The sequence below is a fragment of the Colossoma macropomum genome, unplaced genomic scaffold (assembly GCF_904425465.1).
Source record: "Colossoma macropomum unplaced genomic scaffold, Colossoma_macropomum, whole genome shotgun sequence".
Classification (NCBI taxonomy): domain Eukaryota; kingdom Metazoa; phylum Chordata; class Actinopteri; order Characiformes; family Serrasalmidae; genus Colossoma; species Colossoma macropomum.
The window spans coordinates 36,215,847-36,233,429 of NW_023494790.1; the positions used below are offsets into that span (position 1 = coordinate 36,215,847).

At 40.4% G+C, this 17,583-nt stretch overlaps 2 protein-coding genes across 2 annotated transcripts in view; both read right to left on the reverse strand.

The window, feature by feature from the left end:
• Positions 1–2,921: 2,921 nt before the first annotated feature.
• LOC118808896 (zinc finger protein 112-like) lies at positions 2,922–5,774 on the reverse strand. The gene is made up of 2 exons (XM_036571778.1): positions 5,373–5,774; positions 2,922–3,807 (listed from the first exon to the last, which is right to left on the reverse strand). Exons 1-2 carry the CDS (start codon positions 5,557–5,559, stop codon positions 3,086–3,088), a joined length of 909 nt encoding a protein of 302 aa, XP_036427671.1. The 5' UTR covers positions 5,560–5,774; the 3' UTR covers positions 2,922–3,085.
• Positions 5,775–12,372: 6,598 nt separating this feature from the next.
• Positions 12,373–17,583, reverse strand: part of LOC118808897 (double C2-like domain-containing protein alpha) — a 62,752-nt gene continuing 57,541 nt past the window's right edge. Inside the window, exons 9-11 of the mRNA XM_036571779.1 lie at positions 16,955–17,036; positions 14,548–14,644; positions 12,373–12,786 (exon numbers count right to left, since the gene is read on the reverse strand). Of these exons, the coding sequence (XP_036427672.1) occupies positions 12,656–12,786; positions 14,548–14,644; positions 16,955–17,036 (310 nt within the window). The 3' untranslated portion in view covers positions 12,373–12,655. The remainder of the gene's footprint in view (positions 12,787–14,547; positions 14,645–16,954; positions 17,037–17,583) is intronic.

Below are 17,583 nucleotides of genomic sequence, written 5' to 3' on the forward strand. Positions count from 1 at the left end.
CAACCGGAGCAAGAGCAGAGCCTGGCCACTTTCTGTTTCTACGGTTATATCAAAAACACGCCTGATAAACGGCAGAGGGCGCCCGCGAGCAGGTCCTCAGTAAAAGGGAGTAAATGAAGCTGAACGGCTAAAAAAAACATTTAAAACGGTTTGTGACCACTTACCCAGAACTTCCCTTTAATTTTAGAAAGTAGAAGAATGTGTTTCACTGGAAATAAAGAAAACTTACCGGTATTTTCCTTCTTTCCACAGCAAATGGGCACCAACGGAGAGATGTAACGAGGTTGCATATTTTATTAACACTAAAATCCATAATATCAGACAAGCCATTAATACATCTATATCCAACAAAGAGCCGGCGTCCTCTCCATCACCACATAAAGATATCATGGTTAAAATGTCCCAGTTTAGTGCTATTAATAATGATATTTTAATCGATATAGGGAATCATCTCTTATGAGCCACTTGTAGTTTTGGCATGTTACCAACCAACTTTTGAAGAATGTGTTTCACTCAGCAGTGGACATACTTCAGATGGTAAACACCTCACTCCTGTTGGGCATTTTTCCTAATACAATAAAACCTCCATTAAAAAAGAAAAACCTAGAAGCAACTCTAACTGCAGAGCGATTTCAAATCTACCTTTCTTTGGAAAAACCATTGAGAAAATAGTCTGCAAGCAACTTAGTGGCTTTCTGACCTGAAATAGCTGTCTAGACAAATTTCAGTGAGGATCTTGGCCTAATCATAGCACTGAGACAGGTCTTATTAAGTTATTAATGACATTCTTTTAAATGCAGACTCCGGAAAAACATCTATTGTGCTGCTGCTCGATCTCAGCGCTGCCTTTGATACCACTGACCACAAAATTCTCATGGGTCAACTTGAGAACTGGGTTGGACTTCACTTGATACCTGGAAGGAAGGAAGGAATTACTTTGTTGAAATAGAAAATAATGTTTCTGAGAGATTGCCAGTGAACTGTGGTGTCCCCCAGGGTTCAATTCTGGGGCTGCTCTTATTTAATTTATACATGCTGCCTCTTGGCCAAATATTTCAAGACTATGGGATGTCTTACCACAGCTGTGCAGATGATACTCAGATCTACTTGGCGCTCTCCCCAAACAACGATGGTCCCCTTGACTCATTCCATAAGTGCCTTGAGCACATCACCAACTGGAAGGGACAAAACTTTCTTCAGTGCCTAATGCTAGGACTGTGTGGTGTATGTGTGTGTGGAGGGAGGGAGAGAGAAAGACGTGAGCTGGGTGAGAGAACGAGTTGTAAGGGAAAGAAAAGCTTCACTTGTGTGCAGTGTGGCTGTGGCCAACAGCAGCTGGAAAATATAGCACCATAACTTGTGTGAAAACAGTGCCTCTTTTAAGAGCGCTGAGCGCTGCAACTGGTGTCAGAAGTGGGATTCAAACACTACAATATTAAGAATTCCAGAGGTGAACATTACTTTTTCATTTACAATTTGTTACATCACTCATACATGCACATATGAATGAACTGGAACAGTCACACTTATGAACGTAGTATTTCTCTACTAGCTACAATAATTCTTTAGAATCATTTCCTTGCTTTTTGTGTTGCAAAATAAAAGCACATTTCCTGGAATATACTCCACAGGTTCCCTGAAGGCCTAGTTCTGGACATTTTTGCTTTCTTGCTCCAGTTCAACTCAGGACATGCTTGTTATATTATATATATATATATATATATGAAAAGCTCATTCTAAGCGAACTAAAACAAACAGATCCATAGTAACAGGTGATTATACACTAATGAAAACATGGTTTTGTATAATATCTTCCACTTCTGCTAATAGATCCCCTAAATCTTATACACTGCACCTTTAAAGTCAACCTGAAATCAAAACTAACCTTTAGCTCATGTCTGCTATAAATGTGCTGTAAACATATGTAAAGTATGCTTTGAAGAACCAACTTTTCAAAAAAAAAATGTTGAAATTACTCTCCACATGCTTCTGGGATAGGAGATGAGCAGGGGCAAATGAGGGGGAGGACAGGGGGAGTAGCAAAAGCTTATCTGCTAACAAGATAATAGCATATAAATGTATCTGTATAATAAGTTTCCACTCTTGTTGCCACTTTTGCTTGATAATTACAAATGCTTACTTTATGTGAGGACCTACATTCCTTATGGAAGTATTTAGAGCATTGACAGATGGTAATAAATGTTATTTATTCTTCAGTTGATAAATAAAACAGTTTCAGCTTTGGAGATTAAACCTCTCCATATTTTAGATTCAAAATAAAAGTTTTAAATACATCCATTCAGTGAATATATTAACGTGAGGAACTATGTACATAGACATTGCAGTGATATTACTACAGGCCCAAGAATTTCAGAATGCAAATTTAACACAGAACAGTGAGTGTGTTTACATGCACTTAATAATCCGATAACTGCAGTAATCCGATCAACACGTGTACATGTGCTTGAGTAATCAGATAATGGGAAAACTCCAGGTCTACATGAGTTGGGCAGTAATCGGGTTTCTACTGTACAACCAGCCAATAAACTCACAGAAGAAGACGTGACGTAAACGTAGTGTAAACGTAATTCATGCTGCAGTTTTTTTTTTTAAACATCGCACCACTTTAACTGAAAATATGAAAATACATCACTAGAAGATGAAGAATATTTAAATTCTTCATTTCGTCAAGCATGTAGTTGGTATCAGCGTTGCTCCAAAAGTGTTTTGCTGCGTCTCGCGGCAACGCTGCTCGCTTATTTCCGGTACCGCCGTCTGTTTCACAGATGTGCAGATGGAGAAATCCGAAAGAAATCAGAGTAAGAGTTTACATGCACTGAGCAATCTGATTAGTGAGCTAAAATCCAGCCTCTTTATCAGATTTCTAGACTTTACTCCGATCTAGAAATCATAGTGTGCTGTTTACATGACCATCTGAATAATCAGATAACCGCAGGAATCTGATTATGATCGGATTATTAAGTTAATGTAAATGCACTCAATGTTAATGAACAACAGAAAATGCTTTGAAATTAATGAAATAGTGACTCGATCTGTGAAACGTTCATCAAAACCCAGGTTTCCTTCAGAGCTCCATTTCCGTCCTTCCTACGATCATCTGCCGGTCTGCGTGGATCATCTGATGTTTCTTCAAGTGGCTGGACTGACAGAACGTCTTGCTGCACTGCAGGCAGCGGTAAGGTCTTTCTCCTGTATGCACCCGTTTGTGTTTCTGGAGGTTTCCGCTGTGGCTGAAGCGCCGGCCGCAGTGAAGGCAGGTGTAGGGCTTTTCCCCGGTGTGGCAGCGCTGGTGGCTGCGGAGGTTCCCGATTCGGCTGAAGGTTTTCCCGCACACGAGGCAGCTGTGGCGTTCCTCTTGATCCTGCTGGCCCGCCCGCTGCCTCCAGCCATCCAGCGGCAGGCTTGGCTCGTCTTCGTAAGGGAACGGCTCCACGAAAGCGTTCAGAGCTTCTGCGTTCATGCACGGAGCCATCGGCGGGAAGTCCATCTCAGTGACCGGAAGCTCAGTAGGAAGCTCGGTTTGGGAATTGTGGAAATGTGAATCAACAGCTATAAAGCTGTTATGAAGCATGGGCTGCTCCGAGGCAGGATAGTCGACCTGTTCCATTTCAGTTTTTATTTCAGCAGGACACAAACCCTGCAGGCTGTCGGCTGAAGGTTCCTGTTTGAGGACCGGCTTGTCCTCCACTACTGTGACCACTGTGTTCGACTGCTGACTACACCTCAGTGTGGGTGGCTGCTCATGTCCACAGGAGGTGGTAGGGATGGATGCGGTGAGCTGGGCAACTAAGAGGTCATTGGGAGGAAGATGGAAGGAAGAGGAGTTAGACACTGAGAAAGATACAGAGCTATTTGTGATTGCAAAATAGTCAAAAACAAGATGGCACAAAAAAATTTCTGCATAATTAAATGGTTAAGACGCAAAAAAGTAATGCAGAGTGGCCTGAAATGGTTCTTCAAGGGTTCTTTAGTAAGGAAACTGGGTCTAGATAGAACCATGAACACTCAAAGAACCCTTTGCATGATTAGAAGTTCTTTGCATCATTAAAGGTTCTTCAGATTGATGAAAAATGTGCATGGATATGCTGTAGATGGTTTTATCTAGAACCTTTTTGAAAAGCATTCTTCTACTGTTACAAGCTTGGCACCATAACAATAGGAGAACCCGTTTGTTTTTCATTATACAACCATCTACAGCACATTCTCCATCAATCTGAAGAACGCTTTCATGATGCAAAGAACCCTTTAATCATGCATCTGCTGCTGCACAGTTTGTGTTGGTCATCCTCTAGTCCTTCATCAGTGGTCACAGGACGCTGCCCACAGGACGCTGTTGGCTGGATATTTTTGGTTGGTGGACTATTCTCATTCCAGCAGTGACACTGAGGTGTTTAAAAACTCCAGCAGCACTGCTGTGTCTGATCCACTCAGACCAGCACAACACACACTAACACACCACCACCACGTCAGTGTTACTGCAGTGCTGAGAATGATCCACCACCCAAATAGTACCTGCTCTGTGAGGGTCAATGGGGGTCCTGACCACTGAAGAACAGTGGGTAAAAGGGTAAAAGGGGGCTAACAAAGTATGCAGAGAAACAGATGGACTACAGTCTGTAACTGTAGAACTACAAAGTGCACCTATATAGTAAGTGGAGCTGATAAAATGGACAGTGAGTGTAGAAACAAGGAGGTGGTCATGATGTTATGCCTGATCAGTGTAACACATACATTTTTTCTCTCAGTTGTTTGTTATATTTATCTTAGTTAACGCCCAAAATAAAAGGCTGTGTTCATTTAAAATCTCTTTGAGGAGTTACAATCCGGGTGGTCCGGGGGTGGACCATCAGTGGCCTACAGTTAGCGGGGGGTCGACCTTATCAAGCCAGTGGATCGATATACCACTGCTATCAGAACAAACCTTGTATCTCCAAAAAGGAAACTTTACAGGACAAGGAAAGACTTTATTGACCTTTAATGGACGTTACCGGACAATTTTTTTTCCAAGTAATTTTGGACCAACGTAAAGAGCAACTGGGTTTTTCTAATTCTGTCAAAAAATGAAAACGACAAACATAAAGATACAAGGTTTTGGCCAGACAGCGACGGTCCGCTCGTTTTGGTATACAAGGCAAAAGAGCTGAGCTTCTCATAAAGCAGCTTTCTCTGAGTTTTGGTGAGCAGGACTGCAGTTATTCCTTAACGTAACTGCAGAAAACTACAAATTCAAGTTTTGCAGAATTTAGTAAATCTCGCGATATATCGGAAATCGCGGTATAACTCGGGGTATCGGTGTATCGTGCGGCCCTGGCTGAGAGGCATCGCTGTAACCGTGTTCTTGCGCCGCCCACCTGCGCTGTCTCGGCGCAGCTGCTCCTGCAGCTCGCGCACTCTCCTCCGCAGCGCCTCGTTCTCGCGCTCCGTCCGGCTCCGCTGCTCCTCGTACTCGCTCACCGTCTCCTTCACCGCCTCCAGCACCTCCTGCACCGCCGCGCTCAGCAGCGCGTTCACCCGCGCGCGCAGCTCCGCTCCCCACATCGCGCGCTCTCCGGACGGTCTGCCGCGGCGTGATGTCACGCTGCTCCGCGTGATGTCACACTGCTCCGGGCCGCGCGCCACTGAGGAGGTCTTAATGTTGACAGAAAATCGTTTGGCTTTATTATAATAAACACAAAAACGGCTAAATAATTAAAGACGAGTATAAAGCGAACAATAACAACAAAACACTCTCGGTACTCGATGTCACCACGAGAACGATTCACTTCCGAGTGCCAGGGTGCGTTGAAATTTCATAATAAAAGTCGCGTTTTTTTTTACTGATAAAAAGGGGTATTCCACCGATTTTTTACAATTCTGGTATAATTCTATCGTTGAGATGTAGCCATTCAGATTGGTTTGTTATGAAGCAGTTCATTTTAACACGCTGTGAATCATTTTCATCAACAAAGAGGCATATATATATATATATATATATATATATATATATATATATATATACGCATCGTTGCTGTCCAAAGAAAACCATGTCTCCATTTTTGTCGATTCTTTAGTTTTCTACATCATTTCAACACACCAGCTTTCCTTTACATTGTGTACAAATTGGACCAATAGAAATGCTCTAAAATCATTTGGAATAAAATCTCCTTTCATTGACATTGAAAGGTGAGAGTGTTTTTGCCTTCTCCTGTAAAGTTGCTATTTTGTAGATACTTGGTTTTCTTTATATATATATTTGTTCCTAAAATACCATATACAATTTTTAATTTTAATTCCACCGATTTTTTTCTATTATTATGGTGTTAACAGCCATTCAAAATGGGTTGTTATGAAATGGTTAATTTTAACACTTAATATTTTAACTTTTTCTTCAAATAAAGCATAATAGTATTTTTTCATATAATACCATAAGCAATTATTTCTTTTTTTAAAAAGGCAGATTTCACAGATTTTTCCAAATTTCTGCCTAAAGTCTATTATTTAGATATAACCAGCCATAAACAGCCATTCAAAGTGTTTTGATATGAAATGGTGCACTGTACTAACCCTGACTGTCTCTACAGTGATAGGAACCAGAAATCACAACGTAAATGTCACAGTTTTATCTACTGACTGGTTAAATAGAGACAAATATAAATAGAGATAAATATTTGGGTACTATTTTGCCTGGATGAAGCATTTCATACCAAACCACTCTGAAACACTTTAAATTATGCAGAAATTTAGGAAAATCAGTGGACTTCCCCTTTAAAGGAAGCTCTCCAGTGGCAATGTGGAAATAGTCATCACTTTTTAATCAGTTTTTAAAGGTTCTTCTTACTGTGGACCCTCAGTTACTATAGCAGTTCAAGAGCTCTGTGTTATTAAGTGAAATAACCCCATTTTAAACTTAATAAAGGGGAAATCCACCAATTTTTTACAAATTTCTTCACAATGAGATGTAAACAAAGTCATTCGGAGTGGTTGGATGTGAAATGATTCACTGTAGAGAAACTTACCAGCTCATATATTCTTTATAATTGCGGTGAATGGAACCAGGGGTCACACTATTTACAAAAATGGCCATTTTTTACTATGAAAAACCACCAGTGAACCTACACGTGTCTTCTGAGATTTTGTAAGTAATGTTGATGACGGTAAAATAGTCATAAACCTGAGAAAATACGTTTCTTAAGGGACTATTTTGCCTTAGAACACCCCACATGTACCTCTCCACCATGAATGGATTTGAGCCCATACATTTTAGCTCTCAAAACTATCATAAAACAGTGTCTCAGGCCTCAGGCAGTGAATTCATAACCATTCCATGTAGTAACTTTCTGTGTGGGAGCTTTTAGAGGTGGATGTCTGGTTCCATTCGCCACCACTCTGAACAATTCTGACTTGCTTTTCACACCAAACCACTCTGAATGACTTTGTTCACATCTTAACCATTTATTTGTGCAGAAATTTTGGTGGAGTTCCCCTTTAAGACAACATTGAATAATGTCAGATATGGTTAAAGTTGCAGCTGTTGTGATTTGAAAATTGCAAACTGCGATTTTACTGTAAAAATGGTTAAGCGGTCAGCACTAGTGCTCAACGACACAGCTATATTCATAAAAAAGAGGCTCTCATTTGAAGCAAATCACCATTTATTTTTAATAAAAGTCTTTGAAATGAGGAGACAGAACAGGTCCACACTGGAAAAGGAAACATTCATGCATCATTCCAGGCACGGTGACGAACAACCAGTGTACAGAAATGCACTAAATGCATCATCATATTGTTTCACATCATCGTTTGAGAGGAAGACCGCAACAGCAGAGAAACGTACAAACACACATCTGTTATTATTCCAGTTATGAAACATGCATTAATAAGCAACAGCATGCTCCGTTCACAAAACTGAAACGCTTCAACAAACGGACAGAGAAAGTAAACGTTTCAAACAGCCAGTAAAATAAAAGATCAAGTAGAGGTGTAAGTGTACAAACCGTATACGTCTGATATGGATTATAATTTTTACAGAGTAAACAAAACAGACGAGAAACCGAAAACTCACAACATTTGTTGAATATATTGTTGCTGTCACATCCATTTTTAGTTCTCTTTATATTCCTTTTACACCATCCGTGTAAAAAGCGACTGCTGGCTTTTCCATTGTGTGAACGTCTCATCATGAATGGAACAATAGATAAATATAAAATATCATAATAATAAAGGGGCATCAGAACCAAACTGAAAAATTTGCTTAAACCTGTTGTAAACATGCCTACGCACCTCCTCCAGTGGTGCCACAGTGGTCTCTAGAGTGAGATTTTCCAAATTAAACACTAAAAAAAGCCCCCTGATGATGTAATCTGAATGTTGGGGGGAACTACAACTCCTCCAGGGTGGATTTTTGAGGGCGGGTTGTTTGGAATGTGTTTTTTTTCCTGCCAGCTGGCCAGATAGGTAACGTTAGCGCTAGGAAGCTGGGTATCACGTCTGTATACCAGCCCCTATATTTTATATCCTTGGGATTCCCAGTGGTTACATGGTGTATTTGTGTAAAGCATGCTGGGTATTGTAGTGCAAACACAAAAATGAGACATAATCGTGAGTTCTGTCAGACCAATGATGAATTTTAGGCCGGAATGCCACGTCAATGTACGTCGGCAATTCAAGGGTTTTTGTTACGACAGCAGTGATCGGGATGATGTTATCATTTTAAAACATTTATTGTGAAAACAAAGCTAGAAAATTGAAATATGGTTCTTTAGAACTGAACTATTCAGGAAGTAATCAGTGCTTCTAATTAGCTCTAATTAGTGCTGCACTATATTGTTGGTGATTCATTTTTATAACATGAGCCTTCATACTGAACACTGATATCATAGAGGACTGAAATATGCAAATGCTGTGGGCATCCCGACCAATCACAGGTGTTTTTTGGATGTTCTAAGTATTAATCTGATCCAACCAGTGGAAATCATTTTGGTCAAAATAGTACAGGCCAGTCTTTAATCACATCAAGGGGCTGCACATGCCTTTTTAATACATCACAAGGCATTTGTAGCGATATGTAGCATTATAACTGCAATATGAGCTAAGTCACCACTTGGTTCCACTAAAATTCATGGAATGAAGGGGAATTCCAACAACTTTTCAAAATTTCTGCATGATTAACCAGTGAATACGTGTTCAGAGCCATTCAGTGTGTTCTAGACAAACTGCGGTCAGAATGGTTCTTAGTGGTGGTGAATGGAACCAGATGTCTGAGGAGTTTAATACCTTTAAAAGCTACATAACAGGTTGTTAGTGATGCACTGAAATGAAAATTGTTAACCAAACCTGAATTCTTAATCGAAAACTGAGAACTACAGAACTAATTTAATTTTAAACAGCTGGATAAATAGTATAAAATATTACAATTTGTGAAATTATACATAATAGAAACATAATAATGCGTAATTAATCTCGTTTCTCCAGCAGGGGGCGCCATTAGCACACAAGTCGCTTTAGTGTTTGTCATTTAGAGAGAAACAGCCTCAAAGGTTTCAAAGCAAGATCTTAGGTTCACATTACAAGCCTCGCTGTTCAGTTCAGTTGCTCAGATCAGATTTTTCGAATGTAAGAGTTCACATTAGTGTAGGTAACTAAACCAAAACTGACCAGCAGAAAGAACCTTCATCGCGAAGATAATCTGCTCTGATCAACTCTCAGCTGTTTATTACGGCTGCTTTTACATTTACAGGCTGATGTGGAACAAATCAGATTTTTTGTCCTAATGTGAAACAGATCTGGTGTTTCCAGAGCTGTGTGGACACACAAATCTGATTATTACGATTCAGATCTGAGACACTGAGGCTGTGTTCAGACTGCAGGCAAATCAGATTTGTTTCTCCAGTCAGATCTTTTGAGACGACTGTGTGCACTGTTATTTGCAAGTGATCAGATCGGATTTGTATGTCCAGACATCACCAGCCTATCTGCATGGGTTGCCGTGGTAACGACGTAGCTACGCTGGTAACGCAGATTTCAAACACGGATGCAGGAGAGATGGAGGTGCATCACCTCATCCCTCCAAACTCTTCAGAATTCTCTGGCGTGACATGAATTTTTGGCGCTCTTCTTAAATCCCAGCACTTCCGTCACTCTGGATTTGACATCATCGTAGTTAGTTGTGTTGCGACCGACGCAAAGGACACTTTGAAATCTGATTTGAATGTCCAGAGCGTCCAGGCTGAGAGGCTTCTGTGCCTCCAAATATGACTTGGATTTGATTTGCAAAAATCAGATTTCATGTGGGGTTTTTTTTGTGTTGTTCAGACTATAAAAAATTAATCTGGATTCAATCTGAATATGGCAAAAATCAGACTTGGGCTGGCAGTCTGAACAAGTGTCTATCTCGTGACCATATATCTCAGATCTGATTTGAAAATATCAGATTTTTGTGTCCACACAGCTCTGGAAACATCAGATCTGTCACACTGAGCCTGTTTACACCTGTTTACACGCATTAATGTGTTTCCTGTCCTGATCATATCTGGATAAACTTTGGCCTGAATTCCATTTACTATAAAAATGCGTCCCCAGTGTGACCAGAGAAGATCCGATTTTACTTCCCACGTTATTAAAAGCACATCAACATATGCATCATTTCCATTTTACTTTTGTTTACTTTTTTCCCCGTTAAGATATGAGTGGACAAGCTTGGCTTGGACATCTTTAGCGGCCTGGAGTTCAAATGGGCTCGTAGTTTGGGGAAACTTACGGATCCTCCATCTTTCGTTTAGTTGTTTATCCTCTCACCTGCTAGTCAGCGCTCGGCAGAAGCATTTCTGGTCTCGTAATTGTACATGAATACATACTCCGTTTACACCTATTACACGTGTAAGTGTGGTCAAGATCCTCCAAATGTGGTATGAGAGACTGTAATACGATCACAATGGCCCCGGGGGTGTTTACACCTGGCTTTTCCTGCGCTCAAGTAAAATCCAAACATGATCCGATCACCAATTAAGGCAAAAAAATCTGATTTGTGCCACTTCAGCTTGGTAATATGAATATTACCTGACAAACAAACTTCCAAAATGAGAGGCAAGAAAGTTTATTACCGAAAGATATTGAGTTCCACTGTATTATTGATATGATTTTTGTTACAGACTATATAAAACAGAGCCGCAGGGGACAGCGCTTGAGCGTTTCACTGTTTTTCTGCCGCTCCAACTGTTTGGACTGTGCAGGACAGCACGCCTCTTTCATGTTTTGGGGCTTTTTTGGCCAACAGGATGGAAACCAAAGTGCCACTTTCGACCATTTTCAGACCACCTTTTTTGGTGGCCGAACTTTGGGTGCATCCCTTAAAGATAATACATAAAGTGGTTACAAATATACTGCCTAAGAGTGCAGTATAGCGAACGTAGCCCCCAAACAAACTTAGTTTTTTAGATTTATCACTATTTATCACTATTTTATCATTATCAACATTCCACTTGTAAGTTCGCCAATTGCTTTGGACAGCAAAGAAAATGGCTATGATTGTGTTGTGGACATTGTGACCCCTGGTTCCATTCACCACCACTGTAAAGAAATCTGAGTCTGTAAGTTTCTCTACAACGTACCATTTCACATCAAGCCACTCTGAATGGCTTTGTTTACATCTCAGTGGTTGAATTTTGCAGAAATTTAGAACAATCCTTGGAACTGACCTTAAACAAATAAACAGAGAGAGAGAGCGAGATAGGGGTTGTAAAGAGGGAGAGCGAATTCAGAATTGCTTCTGTAATGCAGCGAATCTGCCAAGTGTGGCACTGCTGTGCTGCTCATGGAGCAGCAATGGCTCATTGCAAAGTAGGTCCAAAAAGACAGCTGCATTCTTTTAATCCCCCCCTCAGAAACACGCTAGGAGTGGCGGCTGCATTCCGAAAGAGAAACATAGAAAAGGAAAAGCCATATCAACACACCGAGCATGCCGAACAATATACACGAACATACCATTAGCGAGGACTTCATTGCTTATTCTTCATTAAATAAAGAACAACTGTAATTTACAACATCAGCAGCAAGCAGTTCAGTGGTGATTTCTTTAAAACTGCACGTCTGGATTTAAGACCACTTCTGTAGGAATTGGTAGGAAGCATTGTCAAACAGGGCTGTACCTTATTGCAAAAAAAAAGCTTGGACATTATTGCATTAAAACCAAAATATGGCGCTATTTTTAAACATATTACTTCTCAAAGCTGCCCAGATTCAAAACTCATTTGCGTAGGTTTGGTATTATACAATAAATCCTAGAATAAACCATTCCAGATTATGCATCAGTGAAACAAGAGTTTCATTAACCTTCATAAAACAATAGCTAATTGCATTTCAGAGGCGTGTTATTGTGAAGTGCAGTGAGTTGGTAGGGCGGAACGGATATAAAAAGCCTAGTTGTGAATAAAACCCAGAGAGTAAGAAGATTTGAGTAATGACAGAAATTGTCCCCCCCAGCTCATGAAGTTCCTCCATGTGGGACTGATTCCAACACAAACTCCTATAAGCAGAGCTCATACAGCGTGGCTGCATGCTAGTCACCTGTTGCTAAATTGACGTGAACAACCATTCAGCTGCAAAACGGACCGATGTTAATGAAAACAAGGCCAGCGAGTGGCCATTAGCTTTGGCCTCTTCAATCCTGGAATCCGGGCAGGTCGTTGGTCAGCGTGTGCCAGCGCTCCACCTTTTTGCCCTTGTTCTTCAGACAGTCTATCCAGTGCTGGAGGGCGTCGCCCTGCGAGTGACAGCCGAGAGACACGCCCCCTGGGAGACGCGAAACGGAGAGAACGAAACATGTAATTATCACTTTGCTGGCGTGGGACGGTGATGTGCACACATGTAATCAGCCTTCTATTCAGAGCCCAAGACTGACTGGCTCCCTGTAATAATCATGGGAAAAAAAGGAGGCTCACGCTCTTCCGGTAACAAATTTAAGGGCGCTAGGATGCTGTGATACAGTGTGCTAAGTGACTTATCTAGGCTCCGCCCACAAACGCATCCTTTTCGTAGCTACAGTTAGGACAGGCTTTACAGAACATGATCCAATACAGACTATTCAGGATAGATCAGGTGGATTAATGTTGCGTTAGGTGTCGCTCGGTAGGCTACAATGTTAACTTAGCTAGCTAGCAATGCTAAAGCAATTGCGAAGCTCAGCCTGTCCTAACAGGGTGATCAGTCTGTCATTTGGACCAGTGGGGAACCGTCAGGGCCTTCTAGGCCTTCAATGAAGGCCTAATGATTTCTGGGAACTAAAAGATGCACATTTTAGTTCATTTTTATTCAACAGAATTTTACTGTATTTAAACTCGTAGTATTACAATGCTACTCTTGTTTCAAGTTTTGGATGAAAACAAAAGGGTTAAATTCTTGAAACACCCAGTAGAAAATTGGCCAGTCAAATTTATCCGTGGTTTCTAGGTAGAGCTCTTGAAGTCATAACCAGTAGGAAGACTTAGAATGACTATCGGCATAATTATGAGGTAATAAATGAATCAATCACATTCTGATTTCCATTGGGCAGAAGCAATTCAGATAGCATTTTAACAGCATCATTCTAGGCCTTCTGGAAGTAGTTGGTTTCCAAAAGTGTTTTGCTGCGTCTCGCAGCAAAGTTGCTTGCTTATTTCCGGTACCGCTGTTTTCACACATGCGCAGGCTGAGAAATCCGAAAGAAATCAGAGTAAGAGTTTATATTTCTTTCTAGAATAAAACCATTCTGGACGCTTGAGTAAACCTTATTTTGTTGATTAACAATGGTGTATATAGTATGTCTCCTAGCATGTCTACTTTTAATAAAAACCCTTTTTGAGTCAATTTAAAATACTCTTATTGGGCTAAATAGTAAAATCAGAAATGAAAAATACATTGACAGATGTCAGTATTGCTTCATAACTCTAACAAAATAAAGGCGACTATATATAATCATACCACGGCTTCTCTGAGCATGGCAAAAACGGTGCTAAATATCGGAGTATGCCCGAAATTTTCACATCATTTGTCTCATACATGTGTCTCTGACATGCAAGCTTTATCTATGACCTTCATCTATGAATTTATTAAATATTATAAGCCGTTCACGCTATCAGCATCAGCTGAGAAGCTGACGGCTAACCCCAGTTTGTAGATGGCTAACCCCAAGAAACTGGCTTTTCTGTCCATTCTATTTTTCCCTTTAACTCATTAACTCGTTACATTCTAAATACAAACTGGATTAATTTACCTCAGACTGCAACTCGCTACACAGAAGGGGATGGATTTAGCGTGTTTTGCACTGCCTGTATGTTGTGTTATCTGTGCTTATTTGTGGTAGACCGGTATAACAGTAATGACAAAACTCGTAACTTACAAAGGATTTCAACTGGTATAACAATATGTGCCGCCACTGTGTACCACTTTGAGGCACATCGTTGGTAAATGACATGTAAACGCTGCTTAACTGTACAACAGCAAAGGGTTTCTAAGTGAATGGAAAGTGCAGATTCACTGTGAAGAGATGAGTGGAACAGTAGAGATGCTATTTACCGATGAAATCGTTAGACTTTCCCAGATCATAGTCCCATACTGTAACCTCCAGTGTCTTAGTCGCCAGCTCGTTGAATGTGATCTCATAGAAAAACTCCTGTAGAGGAGAAAGCGAGAGGTGGAGTTATGCAGGAAATTTACAAATACTTCATTTTTATATATAATACTTGATTTAAAATCTTGCATTATTATAATACAGGACACAGCTTTATGCAATTTTGACCCATTTTATCTACTTGACTTGCTTTATCAAGCACTTGACATTTAAGCAGTGTTTGTAGTGACCCTCACAGGCACATGCAGAAAGCAGAGCATTAATGCACACATGGACATGTCTCCTGAGCCTCACGTGTAAGCAGCAACACAGGAAAACACACACACATACACACTGGTGTGTTTTCCCATCACTGTGAGGTGTTTTCCACAAATGCTAACTGGTGTACATAAGCATACTTGTTATCTACATTGCAAATTGTTTAGATTAGATTGTTTGAATTTGAACAACTTAACAATTTCTTTGGACTTTTTTAATAAAAGCTGCAGTTTTTGGGGCAAAAAAAATGCATTTCTACAGGGGCTCCTGAATGGCAGAACAATCTACATACACCTGTGCTGGTAATGATCCTCGAATTCAGATGTGGGGTGGGTGGGGTATCTTCCCCTTCTTTGCTTTAGCTTTGGTTGAAGCTAAATGAATGTTTCAGTTATGAGCCATCTAAAAATTACAGGAAGATAAAATGCTGCTATTATTAATATAATATTATTATTATTATTTCTATTAGTACATCTGCTGATGCTTCCAGGAGCGTCACTGATGATGTGTCCAGTAGCATCAGCAGATGGACTTACAGAGATTCTACTTCTACTACTGATAACAAAAGCAATATGTTTTCTTCGGTTCTCTGAAGCAGACGTCAGAGCAAGTGACAGTGTGTGAGTTGAAGTGCAATCTTTTTTAAATAAACTAATAAGAATTGCAACAAGTGACACAGATTTTAACATCCAATGCCATGGACCCTGTAGCCGCTTAGCTTAGCCTGATTTTGAGAGCTGAAATGTGACCTGAAGCTGTTTTGTCTGATGTCTGAAACCTGACACTGTGGTCTGAGGACATCATAGACTGTACTATCGGCAGCTTTCTGTACAGACCTGAGCACCGAACATGTTCAACCTTCATGTTTAAAAGTTTAGATATGTTTACATTGAATGAAATAAATTAATAAATGAACAACATTATTCTCACATTTGTGGCATCATCAATGCAGTTACCACAGTGATTTGGTTAACCCAGGGCTCGGCACCATGCGGCTCTTTTACTGTCCTGTTGTGGCTCCACAGCAGAATCAGATTTGTTGGTAAAAATAAAATAATCCTCCTTTACAGTAAAATAAAGCTCTGCTGATCGTTCAACACAGTTTAACAATAAATGGTCTTAAACTCTGGAGTTAATGTAGAACTGCTAATTCACCCTTCAACCCTGAAGATCAGCGCAGACTGCTGGTCACCATAGCAACACAGACAACAGTCTCGCCTAGCTAGTTGCTAACGAAAAGGTAAAGAGAAAGATTTAGACTTATTAAAGACTTATTTGTATTTAGAATTGCTCCAGCTGGTTTCCTGATATGTTTAATCAAACTTTAATCAAGCTTCTTGTTTGAATTGTCCCATTCCACCTTAAATGGTGCAGCAGTTACATTCTGGCGCCTCAGGCACCATTTAAGGTGGAACGGGAAAATTCGAACAAGAATCTGGTGAATGAGAACCGACTTCAACCTCGTAAAAAGTTGAATACTGACAGACATTTTACAAGAAACTGTTCTTCTTCTGTGGGAAAGTTTCCTGCTGGAGATGCGAGAAAAGCAGCTATAGCTGAGCTAAAGCTTAAAGCAGAACAAAGTGAGTCTGCGCTTTCATTTATATTTTTAGCCTATATTAGCACATCAGCACATACTGAGACATATTTACAGCCAAGATGGTAAAATGGACATAAAATGCTGTGGCTCCTAAGGTGGTTTGATTTCTGTTGAAAGGACAAAATGGCTCTTTTAACCTTTGGGTTGCCAACCGCTGGATTAACCCCTTAAAATCCCAGGCTTATTACATGTTAAGGCTTATTATTCAGTAACTACAGGGACTTCCCATGCAAATGGTTGAGCTATTTTTTGGTTATAGAACCGATGTGGCATTTAACATGTCTCAGATGAAGCATGTTCTAGCCTTCACCCTCCCAGCTTGGTAGGATCATGTAATGGGGAGACCTAGCTAGGTGGATGAACTGGGCACAAGTAAACTGGGGGAAAAGATTAAAAAAACCTTTTTCCTTGTGGGGAGCAGACAAACATCCCCTGACAACGTTCACATAGTCATGATTCTGAAGAGATTTGGATAAATACACACACACACATACCTCATTAAACTCAGGGTTCAGTGTTTTTTTAATGACAGCAGTCTTGTGTTTCGATTTCTTCTTCACGTCTGGTTTGAGGTACCTGCAAGGGAAGAGACACAGAGAGAGAGAGAGAGAGAGAGAGAGAGAGAGAGAGAGACTCAGTTAATAATGAAGAACATTCAAAGCCTCTCTGAATGAATGGCCTCCATTTCTGTCCTTTGTTGCCTTTAATGCAGTGCGTGCCTACGCATACCTCACACACAATACACAGCAATGACGACAGTGAGTGTGTGCTGCGTGCATGTGTTTGTTTGCCTTAATGCTGAATGTGTGTGTGTGTGTGTGAGACCAGGACTGAGTGGTTGCCATATTTGTTATTTGCCCATAGGAAGATAACTGTTTGTGTGTGTGTGTGTGTGTGTGTGTGTGTGTGTGTGCCGGAAGAAGAAAAAGAAAGTCAAAGAGTAAACCAAAGAGAGATAAAAAGTCAGAGACCACCCATCATCATTTTAATTTCCCGTCAAAACAACCATTAAGTACAAGCTATTAAGTTTTTGATTTTTCGGCATCAGGAAAAAAGGCAGAAAAATACTGTAGCGATATGGGGAACCTTGGTGGAGTCAGGGGTCTGGGCCATAGCTCATCTT

Excerpts from the sequence above, each read along its gene's own strand:
- LOC118808896 (XM_036571778.1), bottom strand. The coding sequence starts at position 5,559 with ATGTGGGGAGCGGAGCTGCGCGCGCGGGTGAACGCGCTGCTGAGCGCG. Across the intron at positions 3,808-5,372 it reads GCTGCGCCGAGACAGCGCAG|TTGCCCAGCTCACCGCATCC; the intron begins GTGGGCGGCGCA and ends ATGACCTCTTAG.